Below are 17,322 nucleotides of genomic sequence, written 5' to 3'. Positions count from 1 at the left end.
ACAGTTTACATCTCAGAGGGCTTCAAACCCTGGAATGTAATAGGCATCTCAAAGCTAGGGAACGTCCTTTCAGGCATTAGAAAATCCTTCCTACAGCTACATGTAGACTACCACTTAAACTGATCACAATTCTTCCAGTACCTGTAGCTATGGCACAAGGGCATCCAATAAATCAAAGGGTTCAAGGACATACCAGACAACTGCCCACTGGAGGCCAGAATACTCCTTGGTGAACTGATCAAACACAAAATTTCACAGATATATTGATAATTAGTGGTCAACATGCCGGACTCCTTCAACTGACTGCGAGAAGCATGGGTGGGGATTTAGGGCAACTCACTGATGATGACTTGAGGGAGGCCAGTTCCTCCTTCATGAAACAGTAATTGCTTTGCATTTCCAACTTATACAGTGGAAATACCTACACAGGGTTTATTATCACCAGGATTGATAATGGAAAAGGAGGGCAGTGACCTCGCCCAAATGCTTCCATTGCACATCAGAAAGACTGAATTTCTCCATGTAATCTAGACATGAGAGATGCTGGCCCCTTTTTTAGAAAGGGATGATTTTGTGCCTTGGACAGTAGCAAGGCTGGACTTTACCACGAGGTCCCAAGCTTGTCCTCCTCCATTTCACAGAGGTGACAGAAGCTGACAAATATTGCACAATACTGTTGTGGTTGCAACTAGTGACAGCAAAGAGGCACATTGCCAGTGCCAGGGAAGAGAGGGCCTCATCATCCTTGAAACTGTGGAAATTTGGGATAGACCACTGTAGGAGCCTAGAAATTCCCATATATAAGGCTAGGTGCTGTCCACTCCAATATTACAAAATATGAGCTGTGTGGATTAGTTGCCGGGGTAGCTCTCTCCAAAGGACTGAAAAACGTCACCAGTCTCTGGAAGACGAATTTCAGACCGATATGAATAAGGCTTGAACTGGGGTCCCAAAGGGGAGGGAACCGAATGTTGATGATTATTATGCTAACTGCTGGTCAGAATTCGGGGGAGGTTTGTTCTTGTACTGCTCCTATTACATTTGCAATTTTATATAGCGGGCTCAGCCAGTCGGGCATCTGCTGTTTTGTATGGTCAATCATGTAAAAGTCTGATGTGTCAGTCCCAATAAAAACAATAAAATGTTGTCATAAAAAAAAATACAATCAGATTATGAAGACTAGAAGCTGGTTCCCCTGATTTCTCTCATGCCAAAAACCCTTCTAGTAGACTAAATATTGCAATTTTCCTATGTACTTCATACTCTGAATTCAACTCAACTGGCATAGCATGTGAAGTTCAATGCTTCTTTGCAGGACTAGGATTTAATAAGGATACATGTAACACTTAGTGGATTTTCATAGATAGGCAAATTCTTTCTGGCAGTTCCTGGTTTCACAAGCTGTTCTACCAAAAATGGCCCCAGACATTTAGGATGCAATTTAAAATATTTTTCAATCCAAATTCTATGTAAGCAGCCACATTTTTTCCCCTACAAAATACTCAGGAGCAGGTTTTTTTATGCAGGTCGTGAAGGCTTAAAAGCCTTTAACTTTTTTATGGGATCTAGTGCATTCCACTCATCATCCACTCCAACTTTGGTGTTGTGGAATATTTCGGCATTTCTGATCTGATCTAATAACACAGATATCAACTCAAGGCCTACTGATTTTTCTAATTAATTTTATGGAAAGCTGTGTAATCTATGCATGCCCTCAACTGTCCTCCTTTACAAGTTACGTAAATAATGGTAAAAAAAAAGATGGAGCCTGTGAAGGTCTATACTATTAGCTAAATTTTAATCTAGATACTGTTTTCGAAATGTGCAAGAAATAGTTCAACGTTCATTTTCAATCACATTACTTCAGGAAACCTCTCTAATCCTAAATGTCAATAGTGAAATCCTTTAAGAAGCAAGAGATCTTGACATTTGAAAGCCATAATCCATGTAGCAAGGCCCAGGCTGCAGCAAAACCGGAGAAGGACTGCTTGCAAGGATGCCGTTCACACAAGAAAAGTTGTATATAAAGTTCCCAGATGACTGCCATTTCTCTAGACACATGAGAGTTCATGGCCTAATGGAAAACATAGTTCACTGCTGGTGCTCTTCCGTACATTGTGTTGTCTACAAGTGCGCACTCCGAATCCAGTCAGACCTTGTACTGTGTAATGACCAACATTATTTCCTTCACTGAAATGGACTCGGCATGAATGACTTCACTCCACTACTACCTCACAATTAGACCAGACTAAAAGGTAGGCACTACCTCCAGCCCTACTTCCCGACAGTGCCTTTCTACACCCCCATCAGATGCCATCTCAGCAGTTGGACTCCTGGTTTGTCGGGATAGAATGCATAGAAATATTGCAACAATCATGGAGCAAGTAGACAGGAAGCTGGTTCCCTTGATTACTCTTCAGGGCCAAAACCCTTCCAGTGCACCAAAGATTGCAATTTTCCGACTATAGGTCTTGTATCCAAAATCCTACAACCTTCCTACTCTGAATTAAACTCTACTAGGATAGTATGTTATGTGCATCACAATCAGTTTTGTAGAACTAGGCTTTAAAAAGGAAACATGAAAACCTGGGGGGGATTTTCATGGACATGCAGTTTACATTTTACAGTTAGTTGATTGACTATTTGTTCTATCAAAAATGGCCTCCCTCTATCTATTAATGCCTCTATACAGCACATCACCATCTTGGATCAGGCGGCCATCTCATTAAAACTTCAACTCCTCCCTACCACCACACCACATGCATGAACCTAGACATCCTAGAGGATCCACAAGTGGTTAGAGAAATTCATGACTCTTTATTGCAATTCCTTAAACCTCACTCTCTGGGACTCACTGGAATGTAATCTGGGGGCTCATGCATAAGTCATATGCTGAGCATACTCATTAAGTTATCCTACTTCAATTGACCTCAGAAATTAAAGCTAAAGAACTATACTAACATCAGAATAATGATCCACGCCTCAAGTATGATATCAATGTAATCCTCAGCAAATGTGCTTACCTTTGGGTCCAAGTCCAAACAGGCAAAACATTGCTCTATCTTAATAGAGGTGGTAAACCCCTGGCAGCCTACCTAAAGTTTAAACGCAACTCTACCCTCATAAAAAAATTAAAGATGAACAAAATGTTTTGCAGTCATCAACTGACATGATCCTTAAAGCCTCCCAGTATTCCTATACCAAACTGTACACCCACTCAGTACACCTTTTTGAACTACCTAGACTTTGCCCTTTATGCAAAATTTCAACAAGGACTGACTTTCTTTTGCCAACCGAATCTCCAGAGAGGAGATTGTCCATGCCATCAAAAATATCACAACTGGTAAAGTACCAGGGCTGGACCGTCTCTCCATCAGATTCTACAAAACGTTCCTCGACTCAATTGTTCCCCCACTAGAATCAACTCTTTCTCATTTGGCTACCTAGGGAGCAGTATCAGGGACCGCCTCTGAGGCCACCATTGTGGTTATTCCCAAGAATGGCAAGGACCACTCTGACCCCAAAAGTGACAGGCCTATCTCCCTTATTAACATGGATGCTAAAAGCTATGCAAAGATCCTGACATCTCGCTAACCCATATGATTCCCATGATTCCCAGCCAAGTCCACCTTACCCAAACTGGCTTTATCAAAGGACGGCTTGCTAATGATAACATCCACCTTTTATCTCATGTAATCGAGAAAGCGCTTGACCTGCTTTTCCTGCTGTCAGCGGCCATTGCCCTGGACACAAAAAAAGCACTTTACAAAGTCTCCTGATCATACCCCGAAGCCATACTCTTAAGACACACCTTTGGGAAGGGGTTCATTACAATGGCCATGGTTCTTAACTTCAACCATTTTGCTAGGATTAGAATGAACAGATCCCTTTAACCTACATTAGGGTATCCGTCAAGGATGCCCCCTATTCACATTACTGTACTTACTTGCTAATGATCCCCTACTGGTGATGAATCACCCAATGATCCAAGTATCCTCTCTAATAATGCCCCATACATAACAGCAGCATATGATGATGACATCACAATTTTCACTCAATCCCCAGACTCAGCAATTACTACAATCCTCTCTTGCATTGATAGTTTTTCTAACTTCTGATGATGCTCCATAATAGAGATAAAACTGAAATCCTGCCGCTCAATTTCCACTGCCATCCGTCAATGGGTGGATCATCTAACTTCCAATTGAAGTCTACTTTCAAATACCTTGGGATATGGTTCTCTAAAGAATAACCCTGAGCGAAGACCTACGCTAGGCTCGCGTAGTTTGCGAAGATTGCGCTACTTCGCACTACGTGAATTGCACGTAGCACAGTGCAAACACGCGTAGCGGTCATTTTTGGCCTGCTCGCGGTCCTCAACGTCAAGTTGGCGACTGCGAGCATGCAAAATGACATCCCTGCAAGACTTTTTCCTCGTTCGCGATCAGCAACATCAAGTTGACGATCGCGAGCATGGAAAATAAACCTCCTGACGAGATTCTCAACGTGGGGAGGTCAGGTTTTTCATTGCGAGTGGTCGCGTATGCTCGCGACTGCTCGTGATGAGAAACTACCAGCCCATGTTGAGAAAGCTGCCGCTCGAGTAGAAATCTAATCAAGCTGCAGAAAACGACCGCTTGCACTGTGCAAGATGCGGTTTTCACTGATTGCACAGTGCGGACAAGCATCCGGCACCGTGCAATCAGTGCAAACAGAATTTTGCACAGTGCACTACGCAGTTCGCGTAGCTATGCGTAGCGCTACTACCTGAACTACGCCCAGGGTTACTAAAGACCTTAGCAAATATGTCTCCATTAATAAAGGTAAAATGCTAAACAAAATTAAAGACCTTTTATCGACATGATCTGCGAAAAACATATCTTGATGGGGTAGATTTCAAACCATCAACATGATGGTGTTACCTTTGGTTAACTTCTTATTGAGCATATTACCCACCCGTCTTTACTAAGACTTCTTTCGCAGAATTGATAAGGTAGTCTCAATCTTCCTCTGGTTGGGATAATAAAAAAACCTAGAATTAGCCTAAAAACGAGCATGCTAATGAATGTGAGTGGCTGCAAATTCCCTGATTGGGCTACCTACCAAACGGCTTATCTGGTCTCCCAAGGCACTCAATTGTTTGAAACTAATACTCTACTTAAACCCATTTGGCTCGACATTAAATCTTCAATTTGTCAACCCTTCCCACTCCCATCTACTCAGACGATGTAACAGTACCTTTACACACAGTCTTTAGAGACACTGTATCTGGCCTTACTTTGTATAGATGCTGTACTGAAAACTAACATCTGTACCTCGACTATGATGCCCTTATGGTATAATAGGAAACTACTCATTCCTAACTCTCATAATACCATGTGGGCAGCCAAGGGGATAGCAAAGATTTCTGACCACTACAACAATTCTGATCCACTGCCATCCTCTTCCGTACAATATAAACACAACCTTTCCAAAGTAGAAATCTATGACTTTCTCCAACTTTAGGTAAAGATTTCCAAATTGGGTTCTCTCCTCATTTCTCAAATAGAATGAAAACTTCAAGTGTTTCTTTCACAAGGACATGCTACATCAACATTTTATAAATGACTCACTAACTCAAACTTTTACTGTCATGCACCTTTGGTACAAAAGTGGTCCTCTTATTTCCCCTCCAACAGCCTTGTCCTACCAGAGGCGGACACCTGGTCCGAAGTAGGATCGTAACTACTTCAACACAAACTGATTCCGTCCCTAATCCAGACCAGATTTTTTGCAGCTTATCGCATGTACTGTACCCAGCAAAAGTGTTTCTGTTAAAGGTGAAGGATGGCAACATATGTTGGGCCTGTGACCCATCCCCCGGCGTTGAAGAACGTATGTTCTTCTCTTGCCCTCACCTACAACCTTACTGGCAGGATGTTTCCTCACAATTACAAAAGAGTTTTTGTAATGACTATTTCACTATCCCTCCCACTTATCCGCCTAGGTCCTCAACTGGTAGATCCCCAATTGATCCCCCTGCCATGGACCTTTCCATCCTTGATCTTTTGCTCACCATCGCTATGAAGGTAATGCTGCTTGACTGGAAATCTACTCACAATGTATCCTATCATACCTGGTGGGCCTGGGTAACCCATCTACCGAGCACGCACATATCCTAATCTCATAACAGAGGAAACACAGCAACCTTCTAAAGTATTTGGGGTACACTTGACCTTTTTATCCGCAACATACCCTCCAAAAGGGACATCCCTCAATCACCCCCTGGCCACTAATCCCATATCTCACTAGCGACATTTAAGTCCTTGATACCTCCCATGCATGGTATCACATGACTCTCCCTCACTCCTCTGTCCTTCTTGCCCCCTGTCCTCTTCGACACCACATCAATAAAAAAATTTCAGATGAGTACTTTTTGCAGTTACACCTGTTTCATCTCATCCAGTCCTATACTCCGCCCATGGCTCAACACCACATGCTCATGTTATATCCTGAGAGTTAACATCAACAATTGTATGTACCACAATTATGTACACATCACACAATTATCTGGTGTTTTATTAGATATTTTTTCTTCTCCCTCCTCATTTCCTCAGTATTGCTTCTCCTTATTAAAAAACTACTAAAGCATTTTGAACACACAAAATAAATTGCCCCACAAATTTAGTTTACAATTTCAAATATTGCAAGCAGCCACATGTTCTCACCTACAGAATACTCATTAGCAGGTCTTATAGATATGAATTAACTTGGTTAAATATTCTTGCACAGAAATAATGGAGGTTGGCAAAGATGGACCCAAATGTAGGAGGAGGATGCCCATACAAACCAAAGAATCTCCAATAAATAGATGCTCTGTGTGTGTGTGTGGTATTTCAGGTAAATGCAATATCTTGCTCCAATCATCACCTTGATGAATGGAGCAATGACACCGATTTAAACTTTCAGCCTGTCCACCCGCTCAAGGATGATAATTGGTTAACAGACATACTTCTATACCCAACTCTTTACACAAGGAAAACCAGAATTTGGAAATTAGCTGAAATCCTCTGTCAGTAATCAACAACTGTGGAACACAATGTAAATGGGCAACATGTTGTGAAAATAGTTGTGCTATTTCTTTAGATGAAAGCAGACCAGGTAGAGATATAAAAGGACCTATCTTAGTCAAATGGTCTTCAACTACTAAAATCACCAATTCACCATATATTCTTGATTTTGGTACAAGTTGAACAAGTTTGCACATAGATTATAATATCAGTATTTAAACTTTGCCACCACATGCATCTTCGTAATGTTGACAGAGTTTTACCAACTGAAGGATGCCCCATCTTTAAAAAATCATGCTAACTAACAGCACTTTGTCTTAACTGATCGAAGGATAAAAATACAGCATTTTAATGGTACAACAATCCATTATTTTCATCCCGATTTCCTTGATCTTATATCCAAATCTCTTTATTGATTGATTGTCTATCTGTATGTACTTTGGTAATAAACAAATCTACATTAATTTAAATCAACAGATTGATCTGACTGCCTCTTTAGAGATTAAATGATTAGTGGATTTTCAGTACCCTAATTATCACTCTCCACGTGAGCATGTTTTGATCAGCAACAGATTTCACATTCTTGGACCAGGTCTATAATTTATCAACAATCATAGCGAGAGAATAACAAAGTCCATCCGAGCTGCATAGGTGAAAGTGCTCAAGCAAATTTTGAAAAAGCTAATTTCTGTGTTGTATCTAATCGTTTAAATTGTATTTCTAAGAGATAATGTATACACTCTTCGCAAGATCTCCTAATTGCCAAAAGTTTCTTTTTAGTGATGGTGTAACTTATCCAAGCTAGTGACAATGTATTTGAAAAAGAAGGGACCATGTAAAACTGCTCAGTATTTGAATCTCTTTTAGATAACACATTTGCCATCACATAAGTTTGTATCTCAGCAATGAGGGCACATTCATAAATGTTGAAAATTATAGCACTAGAAAATGTTCTTTCAAAAAATACAATGCCATATATGTTTTAGCTAACCAAGCAAAAGTTACTCCTTTCTGTAGTTAATAGCGATATAATTTAACACAACCGAGGAGTATACCCATGAAAGTTGCCAAAGCCCAAAGAAGTTCTAAATTACCATAACTGAAATAGGTGCATGCCAATGCAGTATTGTTGATAATGTATCATCCATGTGGAGTCCTTCATTTGTAATGATAAACTTCAAAAACTAAACAGTAGAGGTGTAAAAAAGGCATTTAACAATTTAGAAAAAAGGAGGTGTTCTTTTAAACACTATAACGCCGACTTAAAATATTATATGTAAGTTTCCAAGGTGTCACAGTAGATCAAAATATCATCTCCATAGACAATGTATAACGCATTTAAAAACACCTCAATATCTCATCAATGAAATACTGAAGTACTGCAGGAGTATGCAGAGTCAAAATGCATGATTTGGAGTTCACTCAATCCAAACTTAATATTGAAAGCCCTCGTCCACTCATCACACACTCCAAGCATGACTAGATGGAAAGCTCAGTTTAAATCCAGTTATTGAATATTTTAGCATTTTTAATCTGATCTAACAACACATATTTCAAAGACAAGGAGCAGTGATTCTTTAAAGTAATTCTATTAAGAGCTCTGCAACATATACATGCCCTCAAATCTATACTTTTCAAGGATAGAATAGTATTGATGATAACGCTGGAGGCTGTGATAGTCTAATAAAACCATTAGTTAGATTTGTATGCAGTTATGGTCTGAGATATTAGGTTTCTGACTCTATGAGTGCATGCAGTCGACTACCTGGAATTTGGCAGCTGGATCTAAATTTATCTTGTAAAATATACTGTTGGTGTGGAGGGAACACATTTCTTTAATCTTGTCAAAAGATCACTAAATTCTTGGTATCAAGACGGTAAAGAAATGGCATGCTCAACAGCTAGCAAAATGCACAATCCACTAAATATCTTTGAGAGACGTTTTACCCTTGATAGACATTAAATCATACAGCCTTTCTGACAAGTATAAGAATTTCACTGAACTGACTTAGCAGGGCAAGCAATGTGAGGGTTATGTAGGGTTCACCAGAGAATATTCAGAATTGCCTTAACCGGAGGAGGTTTTTTCACCTGAGACTCAAAATGTTGGTCCAGTTCTAAACATTGCACACTTGAATATCCGGAACAGCCCTAACCTGAGGAGCATGGATTACATCTAATCAAATTTTTACTTGATGATTCCCCAAAAACATCTTCAGGAATCCATGTCTTAATGACTGCAGTGTACAAAGATTGCACTTCATGGGAACGCTTCCTTGCTCTTAGACCAGTCTTGAGAGAATGCAGCACCTCATTCCCCATTTCCTGACACACCAGCTGTGCATTTTCTTTCCGAGAAACAAGCTACGAAACTAAGGTCTGTTTATGAACAATAAAAAATGATTATCCTTGACATGCATGAAGAGTTCTCCCTGCATGTGAGGTCATTGTGGATTTTGTCTGCCAGGGCCCACCACGCCTCATGTGGCAGAACTTGGCACTGAACATCTATGTCAGGATGTCTGTTTTAATAAGGGAAGGCTGCATGATGCATCAAAGGTGGTGGTCTTGTGGGAGATAGGTTGCGGCCAATTATGGACTGCTGAAGGAGCAGGCAGAGGTTCCACAGATGGCAACTCAGAGATTCTCCCATTTTTGCAGAGCAGGAACCTCTTCAATTTATGACGAGGCTCCTGCTCGGCCAAACCGTGAATGTGAATACAATGTCGCTTGTAAGGAAAAGCCAGATAACAATCTACGTCTAGCATCCCACCTCACCTCATAATTATCTAGCAGTTGAAATTGCAGTTAGTGACATGTCTTCATCACGGATATGTTCTTCTTCTTTGCATATTCTAGGTAAATTTAAGCTACTGAGAATTAATCCTATTGCTATTGTATCAGCAACTACTGACTTGTAGACTGAATTCAACTATCTAAATAAATACTCCCTTATCAATTTTATCTGAAGATTCTGCATTTTTCAAACTATATGTTGAAAGCTTTCCAATTTCTTTTTTCACCCGAGTCTCAACATTTCGGTCTAGTTCTTAACATTGCACACTTAAACATTGATACAGATTTCAAGTTATACTCATACTTCATTGTTATTAATTCAATTCATCCATATTCATTTGCTTTTAGTTAATTCATGCTTATTTCTTGCATTTGTATAGTGCTGATGATTAAGACTAGTATGTGGAAAAACGTCTTTACTGTTGCCCACTGTTCTTGTAGTGTAGTTGGGTTTATTTTCCCTTCAATAATTGTTTGTAAAAATAGCTCATTTTCTTTTCCCGAATGTAAAAAAGTCATTGAGGCTCTTATAATCTGTGCACTCTGAATACTATTCAATTTGACCTCTAGAAAGGATATCAGTACCTTAGTTATAAAATATGTATATTCCTTTTTCTTTAGGACACTACATTATAGACTTTATCTTAGCAGACCTGTATTCCTTCCACAAAAGGTCCTTCTAGCATTTACTGGAATGATTACGAAATCAATGACAATGTCAATATCCAGCATTTTGGATAATTAGTTGGTATTTCAAGAAATGTTCAATCAGTGAAAAACATTATGAACAGCTGGTAATAATGCCAAATCATTCCCAGAGGGCTCAGGACTCTCCAGACATCTGCCAACTTTTGAGACTTTACATCACCCTCTGATCTCCCACTTTAGCCTCTCCATCATGTTAGGTTGCACCAAATTGAAATCTTGGTAGGCTGATGTATTGTTTGTAATTCAATCTTAAATAGCTTAAGAAATTCTGTGAAAATTTCCCATTGACATGTTGTCAGCATAGGTCTGGTCAAGGACATAAATCTTTCATTGAAATCTCACCTGAATCAAAAATAATATTTCCTCTTCCTTAAATCTAAATCCACCCTCCTAACAGTTTTTTTTATCATAACCATACCCCTCTTGATGTGGAAAATAAAACATTAATTACTCATTGTTGATGCTTTTCAGCATCTACTTGGTTTAGATTGCTGTTCTGTAAAACAGACTGATACATCAACCTCAAAATTCTTCATTTCTGGCAATAAGTTTTCTTCTTTTAGATGTTTATTTCGTTTTCTATTTCCATGAATGTTGTAAGTAGCTACATATTTGTTATCCTATTTCATAAAAATGATATATGTACAAGAACTACAGTTTAATACAAACAACACACACACACAAATAAATTGCACAAATAAAACACACATTATCAGTATTCCACACTGACTGACCTGATATTTTCTGTCTCTTTAAATATTGTGTGTGAATCATTAAACCAGTATTTCTGCGTATGAAAAGCAGACGCAACACAAATAGCTTTACCTGTTGTCCTTGCTCACACACACACCACTTAACCAATACCATTCAATCCCAAATGTCATACTTGTAACATACAACACAGTGTCATCCATGTTCATGAATAAATGCATTAGACTCCATCTTAAGTTGTTCATATTCTTCTAAGAAATACTGCTAGCATCTTGGTTCTGTAAAGTATGATGTACTCTTATCCATAGTAACTTTGAAGGCAAGGAGGCCTGGCAGACCGTACATGCTTTCTGTGACCTGCAGAGATTTCCAATACTGCCTCAGTGAAAGGAACTTGTGGTTCTTCTTAACTCAATATGTGGATATTACTTTGAAAGCCTTCCTCGTATTTCTTCAGTGAGGTAAAAATCTCTGCCAGTTTGTTATATGAGAGTGGTGTAACAGGAAACATTTTCGCTCCACCAAGATAACATGTCCATTTGTAATTCTATGAGTTCTCTGAACTGCAAAGGGTCTTACAAACATCAAGTTCATTAGCTTTGTTACATATCCCTTACAATGGAATTTAAAATGTTTGTTCATATAAATGTACTAAAATTATGTTGGAGTCAAACACAGAATCTCTCTTTGAATATTTATGGAATACCAGGTTATTACTTATAGAATATTTCACAACACTAACACTGTCTCCACTGAGGTAAGGCTGCTGCTGTGAGGGAGCATCATCTACCATGCCATGCAAGTACTGATGGCTCTTGGTTATACAACAATGGCTGTGGTGTGTGCCCATCAATAATGCTTTGATGAACGTTTGTAATGAAACATTGAACTGGTAATAATCCAAATAGTTTTTTTAACCAGGCTTTGATTATAGTCACAGCAATATTTTAGTAATGCTACATCGCCAATAGTCCAATGCCTGTTAGTTACTTCTAGGAAACTAGCCAAATAGCAAGATGCAGGCTGCTTTCCACTACAACTAAGCATTATCAACTCCTCAGTGCCAATTCCTATTGTTTCACTTATCCAGTCTCACCCATCAGAACTACAATAAGTCATAATAAGGACCTTTAATTACCACATACCAATTCTTGAACAGTTGCTGTACTTCACTTACCAACTTTGTCAACAAAGGTCACAACGTCTCTCTGTAGGGAACAGTTAAATATCAAGCTGAATCTTGACACATCACTGTGGGTTGAGTGCTGTAAAGGTTATTCTATCTGAGGCAGACTATGAATCTGCATTACAGTGTTATGGGTGAGATAGAACTGCTATTTATTGCAGAGTCTTAAAAAACAGAGTGTATGAGCTATTGATACAGTGCTTTGCCTTCTCTAATGATCTTTTGAAAATTGAGCACCTCACAATGCTCTATTGCTCTTAGTTTTTTATTTATTTTCAGCAGAGTATATGCAAAAAAGTACCTCCCCCAGTGGGCACCTAGATTCTGTCCAATTGATGGTAGCAGGCTTGCAGGGCCATGTTCCCACAAGCAAGTTTCAGCCCAAGCTTCTGCTGATCTCTCAAGTTCTGTGTCCCATGTCTGCAATTGAGATAAAAATATAATGATTACAAGACATTCCTGTCACATATATAACTACATAAATAAACAGATATGTACAAGGTTAAATATGATTAGATCATATACTTTGCACTATTATTTATGGTCTGATTTTCATTGAGTTTCTCAACCAATAGCCAGAACAACTAATATTAAAGTTACAGTTTGCATATACATAGATTCCTAATCATTTTCCAAAGAGATTGTGTGGGTAAGCAGACTGTTAGACTATGGTGTAGACAAAACTCAGGGCCTGGATTAGGGTTGGTGGATGGGATAATACATCACAAATGTGGCATATCTCATCAGCCTTCTTACAAGTGCATTATATCCTAAGGCACTTTAATACGACAGATGGGATTTCTCTTAGTTTGTGAAGGTGTAGCCCACCCCTAAACTCTAAGATATGCCTTCAGTCTTGATATGAACTGTGGGTGAGCTCCAACGTTGTCAAAACCAATATATATATATTGTTTAACTGCTTTATTTGAGTTATGGTACCACACTATCGTGGTTGGAATATCTCCTGGCAGAAAAATCATGTCACCAATATAGTTTAGAAAACTGTTGACAAAATTGAGTTAATAATAGAAAACCTGCACCCAACAGAGCAGTATTTTTGGGAACAATACTTAGACCTCAATATTTACAATCATGTGATACTATTGCTATTGATATTCTGACATACAGCTTTCTGAGAGGAATCATAAACATACATCGCAAACATACAGTTGGTAGCTTGGACAATCTGCAAATTGTCCATCAAAGAAAACCTTACTGTGGTACATGAGCAGGAACACCAAAACATCATTTCTACAAAGAAACAAAGCTGTAAAACGTCAAGGAATAAAATATAAGGATTACAATGGGCCTGATTACGAGATTGGTGGTCCTACAGCAGATAGTGCAAAACGCTGTTCGCTGCAGGAACATCAAACCCATGGTGCGACCGCCTGCCAGATTAGGAGTTTATTTCTGCTCTGGCAGGCAGTCTGACAACTGCGGTCTGGTAGACTTAAAGAAGAGCCTACCATGAAGAACGCTGGTCTCAGAGCACCACCTGCACCTTCCTGCAGGAATTGGAGGTGCAAATCGAGGGGGGGGCACTAGATGTGCCTCCCAACTTGTACTCCCTGGGCCCTGAATTGGCAGGTTGCCTCATCGTCTCCCTTTTCATGGCAGGCTCACTGCCATGAAAAGGGTGTTAGTGAGGCAACTCGAAAACGCTCGGTGGTGCCATTGTAGCACCACCAGCATATTTCTTACTCTGACCACTGGACTAATGCTTTGGGATCCTCGATTCCTGATGGGCGCAGAGGTCTGACAACTTCAGTTGTAATACTGCAGGCAGTCGCCCAGTGCAGTGGTGGCCTGACCTCCACCAAGGGTTCCAAACTCATAATCAGGCCCAAAACCACTAGTGAGATTAAAATAATATATAGAGTTCAGGAATTAAGAAAATATTACAATCATCTAGAGAAAATCATTTGACTGAATTCCCTATTGAAAATAGTGTATTTCCTTTTCTGAGGCACTGGTGGTATCTTTTGATTTGATTTGTAGCACTGATTTCCTGAAACTCTCTCTCTTCTCTTTCATTCAGGAAATCGCACAGTTACCCTCAGTATTGTAAGTTGTTTTTTAAAAACTTGATATCAGGTACATTTCTTCTGCATCTAACGGAGTCCAAGTAACGTGACCACACACCAAGAGAAATTTATGTTTGTTTCTTCAACTGCTTCACTTTCATTGGTGATGGGCATGGGTGTCAGCTCATTCATCCCGGAACTCCCTCCCGCTGCTCTCTCTGACATACGCTCAGTGGTGGCTCCCCAGCTAAGGCGGAGGAGCGTCACCCCAGTGCTTCACAACAGTGAAGTCAAGGAAACATAAAATGATAATAACGCATGTTCTTATCATTTTATGTTCCCTTCTGCTGCATCTTTGCATTTGGGGCAGGACTGCTGATAACATTGGAACAGGGTAGGAGTAGTTTGCCCAATGCTCGGTACACTTGAGAGTTTGGCTGTTCCTCTTGGGCTAGCCAAACAATCATGTGCACTTCGTATCTTCTCCACCCAGATTGCATTCCAGCCTGCGAAGAGAACATGCCCAGGCCCCATTTCCTGGCTGAGCCCCAATACACGGCGCTCAGACCAATCACAACACCGCATTGCAGTGTTCTAATTGGCTATCGGGAGGCTGGGACCCGTCACAGGTATGTGTTTTTAGTTTTTTTAAACTTTGTTTGTCCACCCACCCCACTGCAGCCGCTACTGCATACGATTGTTGTGGATGAGTCTGTGCTGACTCTTGGCTGTGAGAGCCCAATTGTCGACATGAAGGTTAAACATTGACCTGCTGAGTAGAGGGAAATACCCACAAACCCACCAGAACTCATTCGGAGTCAACTCTCTGGATTCTCCCTGACAGATCGAGGGGAGCTTACCTGTAGGGAATATCTGTGATGTGTGATTATCTTATATATAAATTGTATATATTTACATGATTTTCTACAGTGCAAGCCTCATGAGCTGTAATGAAATTTGCATTTATTGTAAAGCAGTTTTTCTTTGAAGTAAAACACACACACATATATGTATACATAAATATATATTTCAAAGAAAGTTGCTGAGGTCAATTCACGTAAAAACACAGTATTTATTCTTCAAGTGAAGAGTGCCTGTAAATTAAAAAGTCTTTAATTTCCTGTCGCATTTCAGCAGTTATTCCTTAGTCATAGGTCGTGGTATAAGCAGTGTCCAGACACAGGTGCTTTAATATACTGCATCATATGCCCAAACAACAACCTACAAGTCCCAGGATGCATTGGTAAAGTACCTCAATGTTGTAAGTATTCTTGTATTGCTGAATAGCGTTTTTTACTCCAGCTATCAAACAACTTTCGTGCCTGGTTTCCTAAACTAACAAGATTTGCCTATCCAAGCCACACTGGGCTACATGGAATTTCACGTGATTATAAAAAACACAAAGCTTTCGCTATCCACAGATCTCTAACAGTAACTTAGCGCCATTAAGATGGTACCAGTGCACTCAACAAATGTCAGTAATGTACCATCCCTCAATATTTTCTTTCCAAGCCGCAAGACCTTACATTTTGGATGTGTTTTACCTTTTAGATTATGCATCTTGGGGTAGATTGACCTCTAGTATCACTTAGGAGGCTTAGCAAGGGTCTCACGAGATGTCTGATGGGACAGAGTATTGGAGAATTTAGCAAACGGGTCATGGGCTTCTTAGATAGCAGGAGAGAGATGAGATGCAGTGAGAATCAATCGTGGAACAACGTGTGTCCTTGGACATGTGTTTTATGAGCATGGGTCTGAATAGTCAGAAATAGAGAAGAAGGGAGTACAGTAAACCTAAATACACCAAGCCACATTAGGTGGTGATCGGTCAGGTTCCATGACCAAGTGCTAGGAAACAGTGAGATGCACTGCCCATCAGAGGAACGATTGAGCTGCAAGTATAAGAAAGTAATTAAGAGCACAGCAGTTTAAAAAATACTGAGAAGTAGCAAGCCATGGAGACTTGTGCAAGTCCAAGTTTTTGCTGAGACCCCGAAGTCAGTGTTCATCCCCTAGCCATGGGAGTCTGGGTAATTGGTAAATCAGTAAATTGTGTTTATCCCGCACCAATGCTTTGGGCAAGGCGGTCCTGTGGCTACATTGCCGAGTTAGTGGCACAGTCATGGGCCACAAAGTGTGTTCACTGAGTTGCTAAATTTGTGAATATTCCGCCTTTAGTCTGACTGACCAGTCATGTAGTGGCAGCTTAGCCCACTGAACAAATGACCAAGCTAAGAATTGGCCGAAGCAAAACTCTAAAATTTGTCAGGTTGTGTGCAGTCCTCACAAGTAGGCCCAACTTGGTCATGATCAAAAGTACACAAGGGGGCTTAGGCATTATAAAATAATTTCTACTGCTCACAAAGATGTACAGCAAAACACATTATTTAATGCATTTTAAACCCAATATCCAAATGCATTCATGTGGCTTTTTAATCATTAAAGGGCCTATGACAATGGTGGGCGGATTGCCACTGCCAGGCCTGCAGTGGGGATCCGCTCACCATCACACCTACATTTAGACCCTGTCATATTACCATCACGTGGGGTACCCCGGTGGACGGAAAGTCCATCCACCACTTTTCCGCTGGTGATCAATACGCACAATTGCCGGCCAGGCAGAAAATGTCCACAATATGGTGGTGGTGCCTTGCAGGCACCGCCATCCAAATTATTATGATGCTGGGTGTGGGTATGCCTTTCCATAGTGGAGACTCTGCCATGGAAATTCATATGGTAAATCACTTTACAGTTGTGGGCCCCTGAGGGCGTGGGGGGGTGGCTGCACTTGGGGGGTACCTATGGTACCCCCCCCCTTCACTGCCATGCACAAGGTGGTAGGCAC

The 17,322-nt window shown here is 40.2% G+C and overlaps 1 protein-coding gene across 1 annotated transcript in view; it reads right to left on the bottom strand.

Annotated features, from left to right (window-relative positions):
- CRISPLD1 (cysteine rich secretory protein LCCL domain containing 1) overlaps window positions 1–17,322 on the bottom strand; it is a 280,007-nt gene that overhangs the window by 212,857 nt on the left and 49,828 nt on the right. The window contains exon 3 of the mRNA XM_086965901.1: window positions 12,752–12,870. Within this exon, the coding sequence (XP_086822027.1) occupies window positions 12,752–12,870 (119 nt within the window). The remainder of the gene's footprint in view (window positions 1–12,751; window positions 12,871–17,322) is intronic.

The sequence above is a fragment of the Lissotriton vulgaris genome, chromosome 4_1 (assembly GCF_964263255.1).
Source record: "Lissotriton vulgaris chromosome 4_1, aLisVul1.2, whole genome shotgun sequence".
In the NCBI taxonomy this organism is placed as follows: domain Eukaryota; kingdom Metazoa; phylum Chordata; class Amphibia; order Caudata; family Salamandridae; genus Lissotriton; species Lissotriton vulgaris.
The sequence above is the reverse complement of the archived record's forward strand: the minus strand, read 5'-3'. Positions and strand labels throughout refer to the sequence as shown.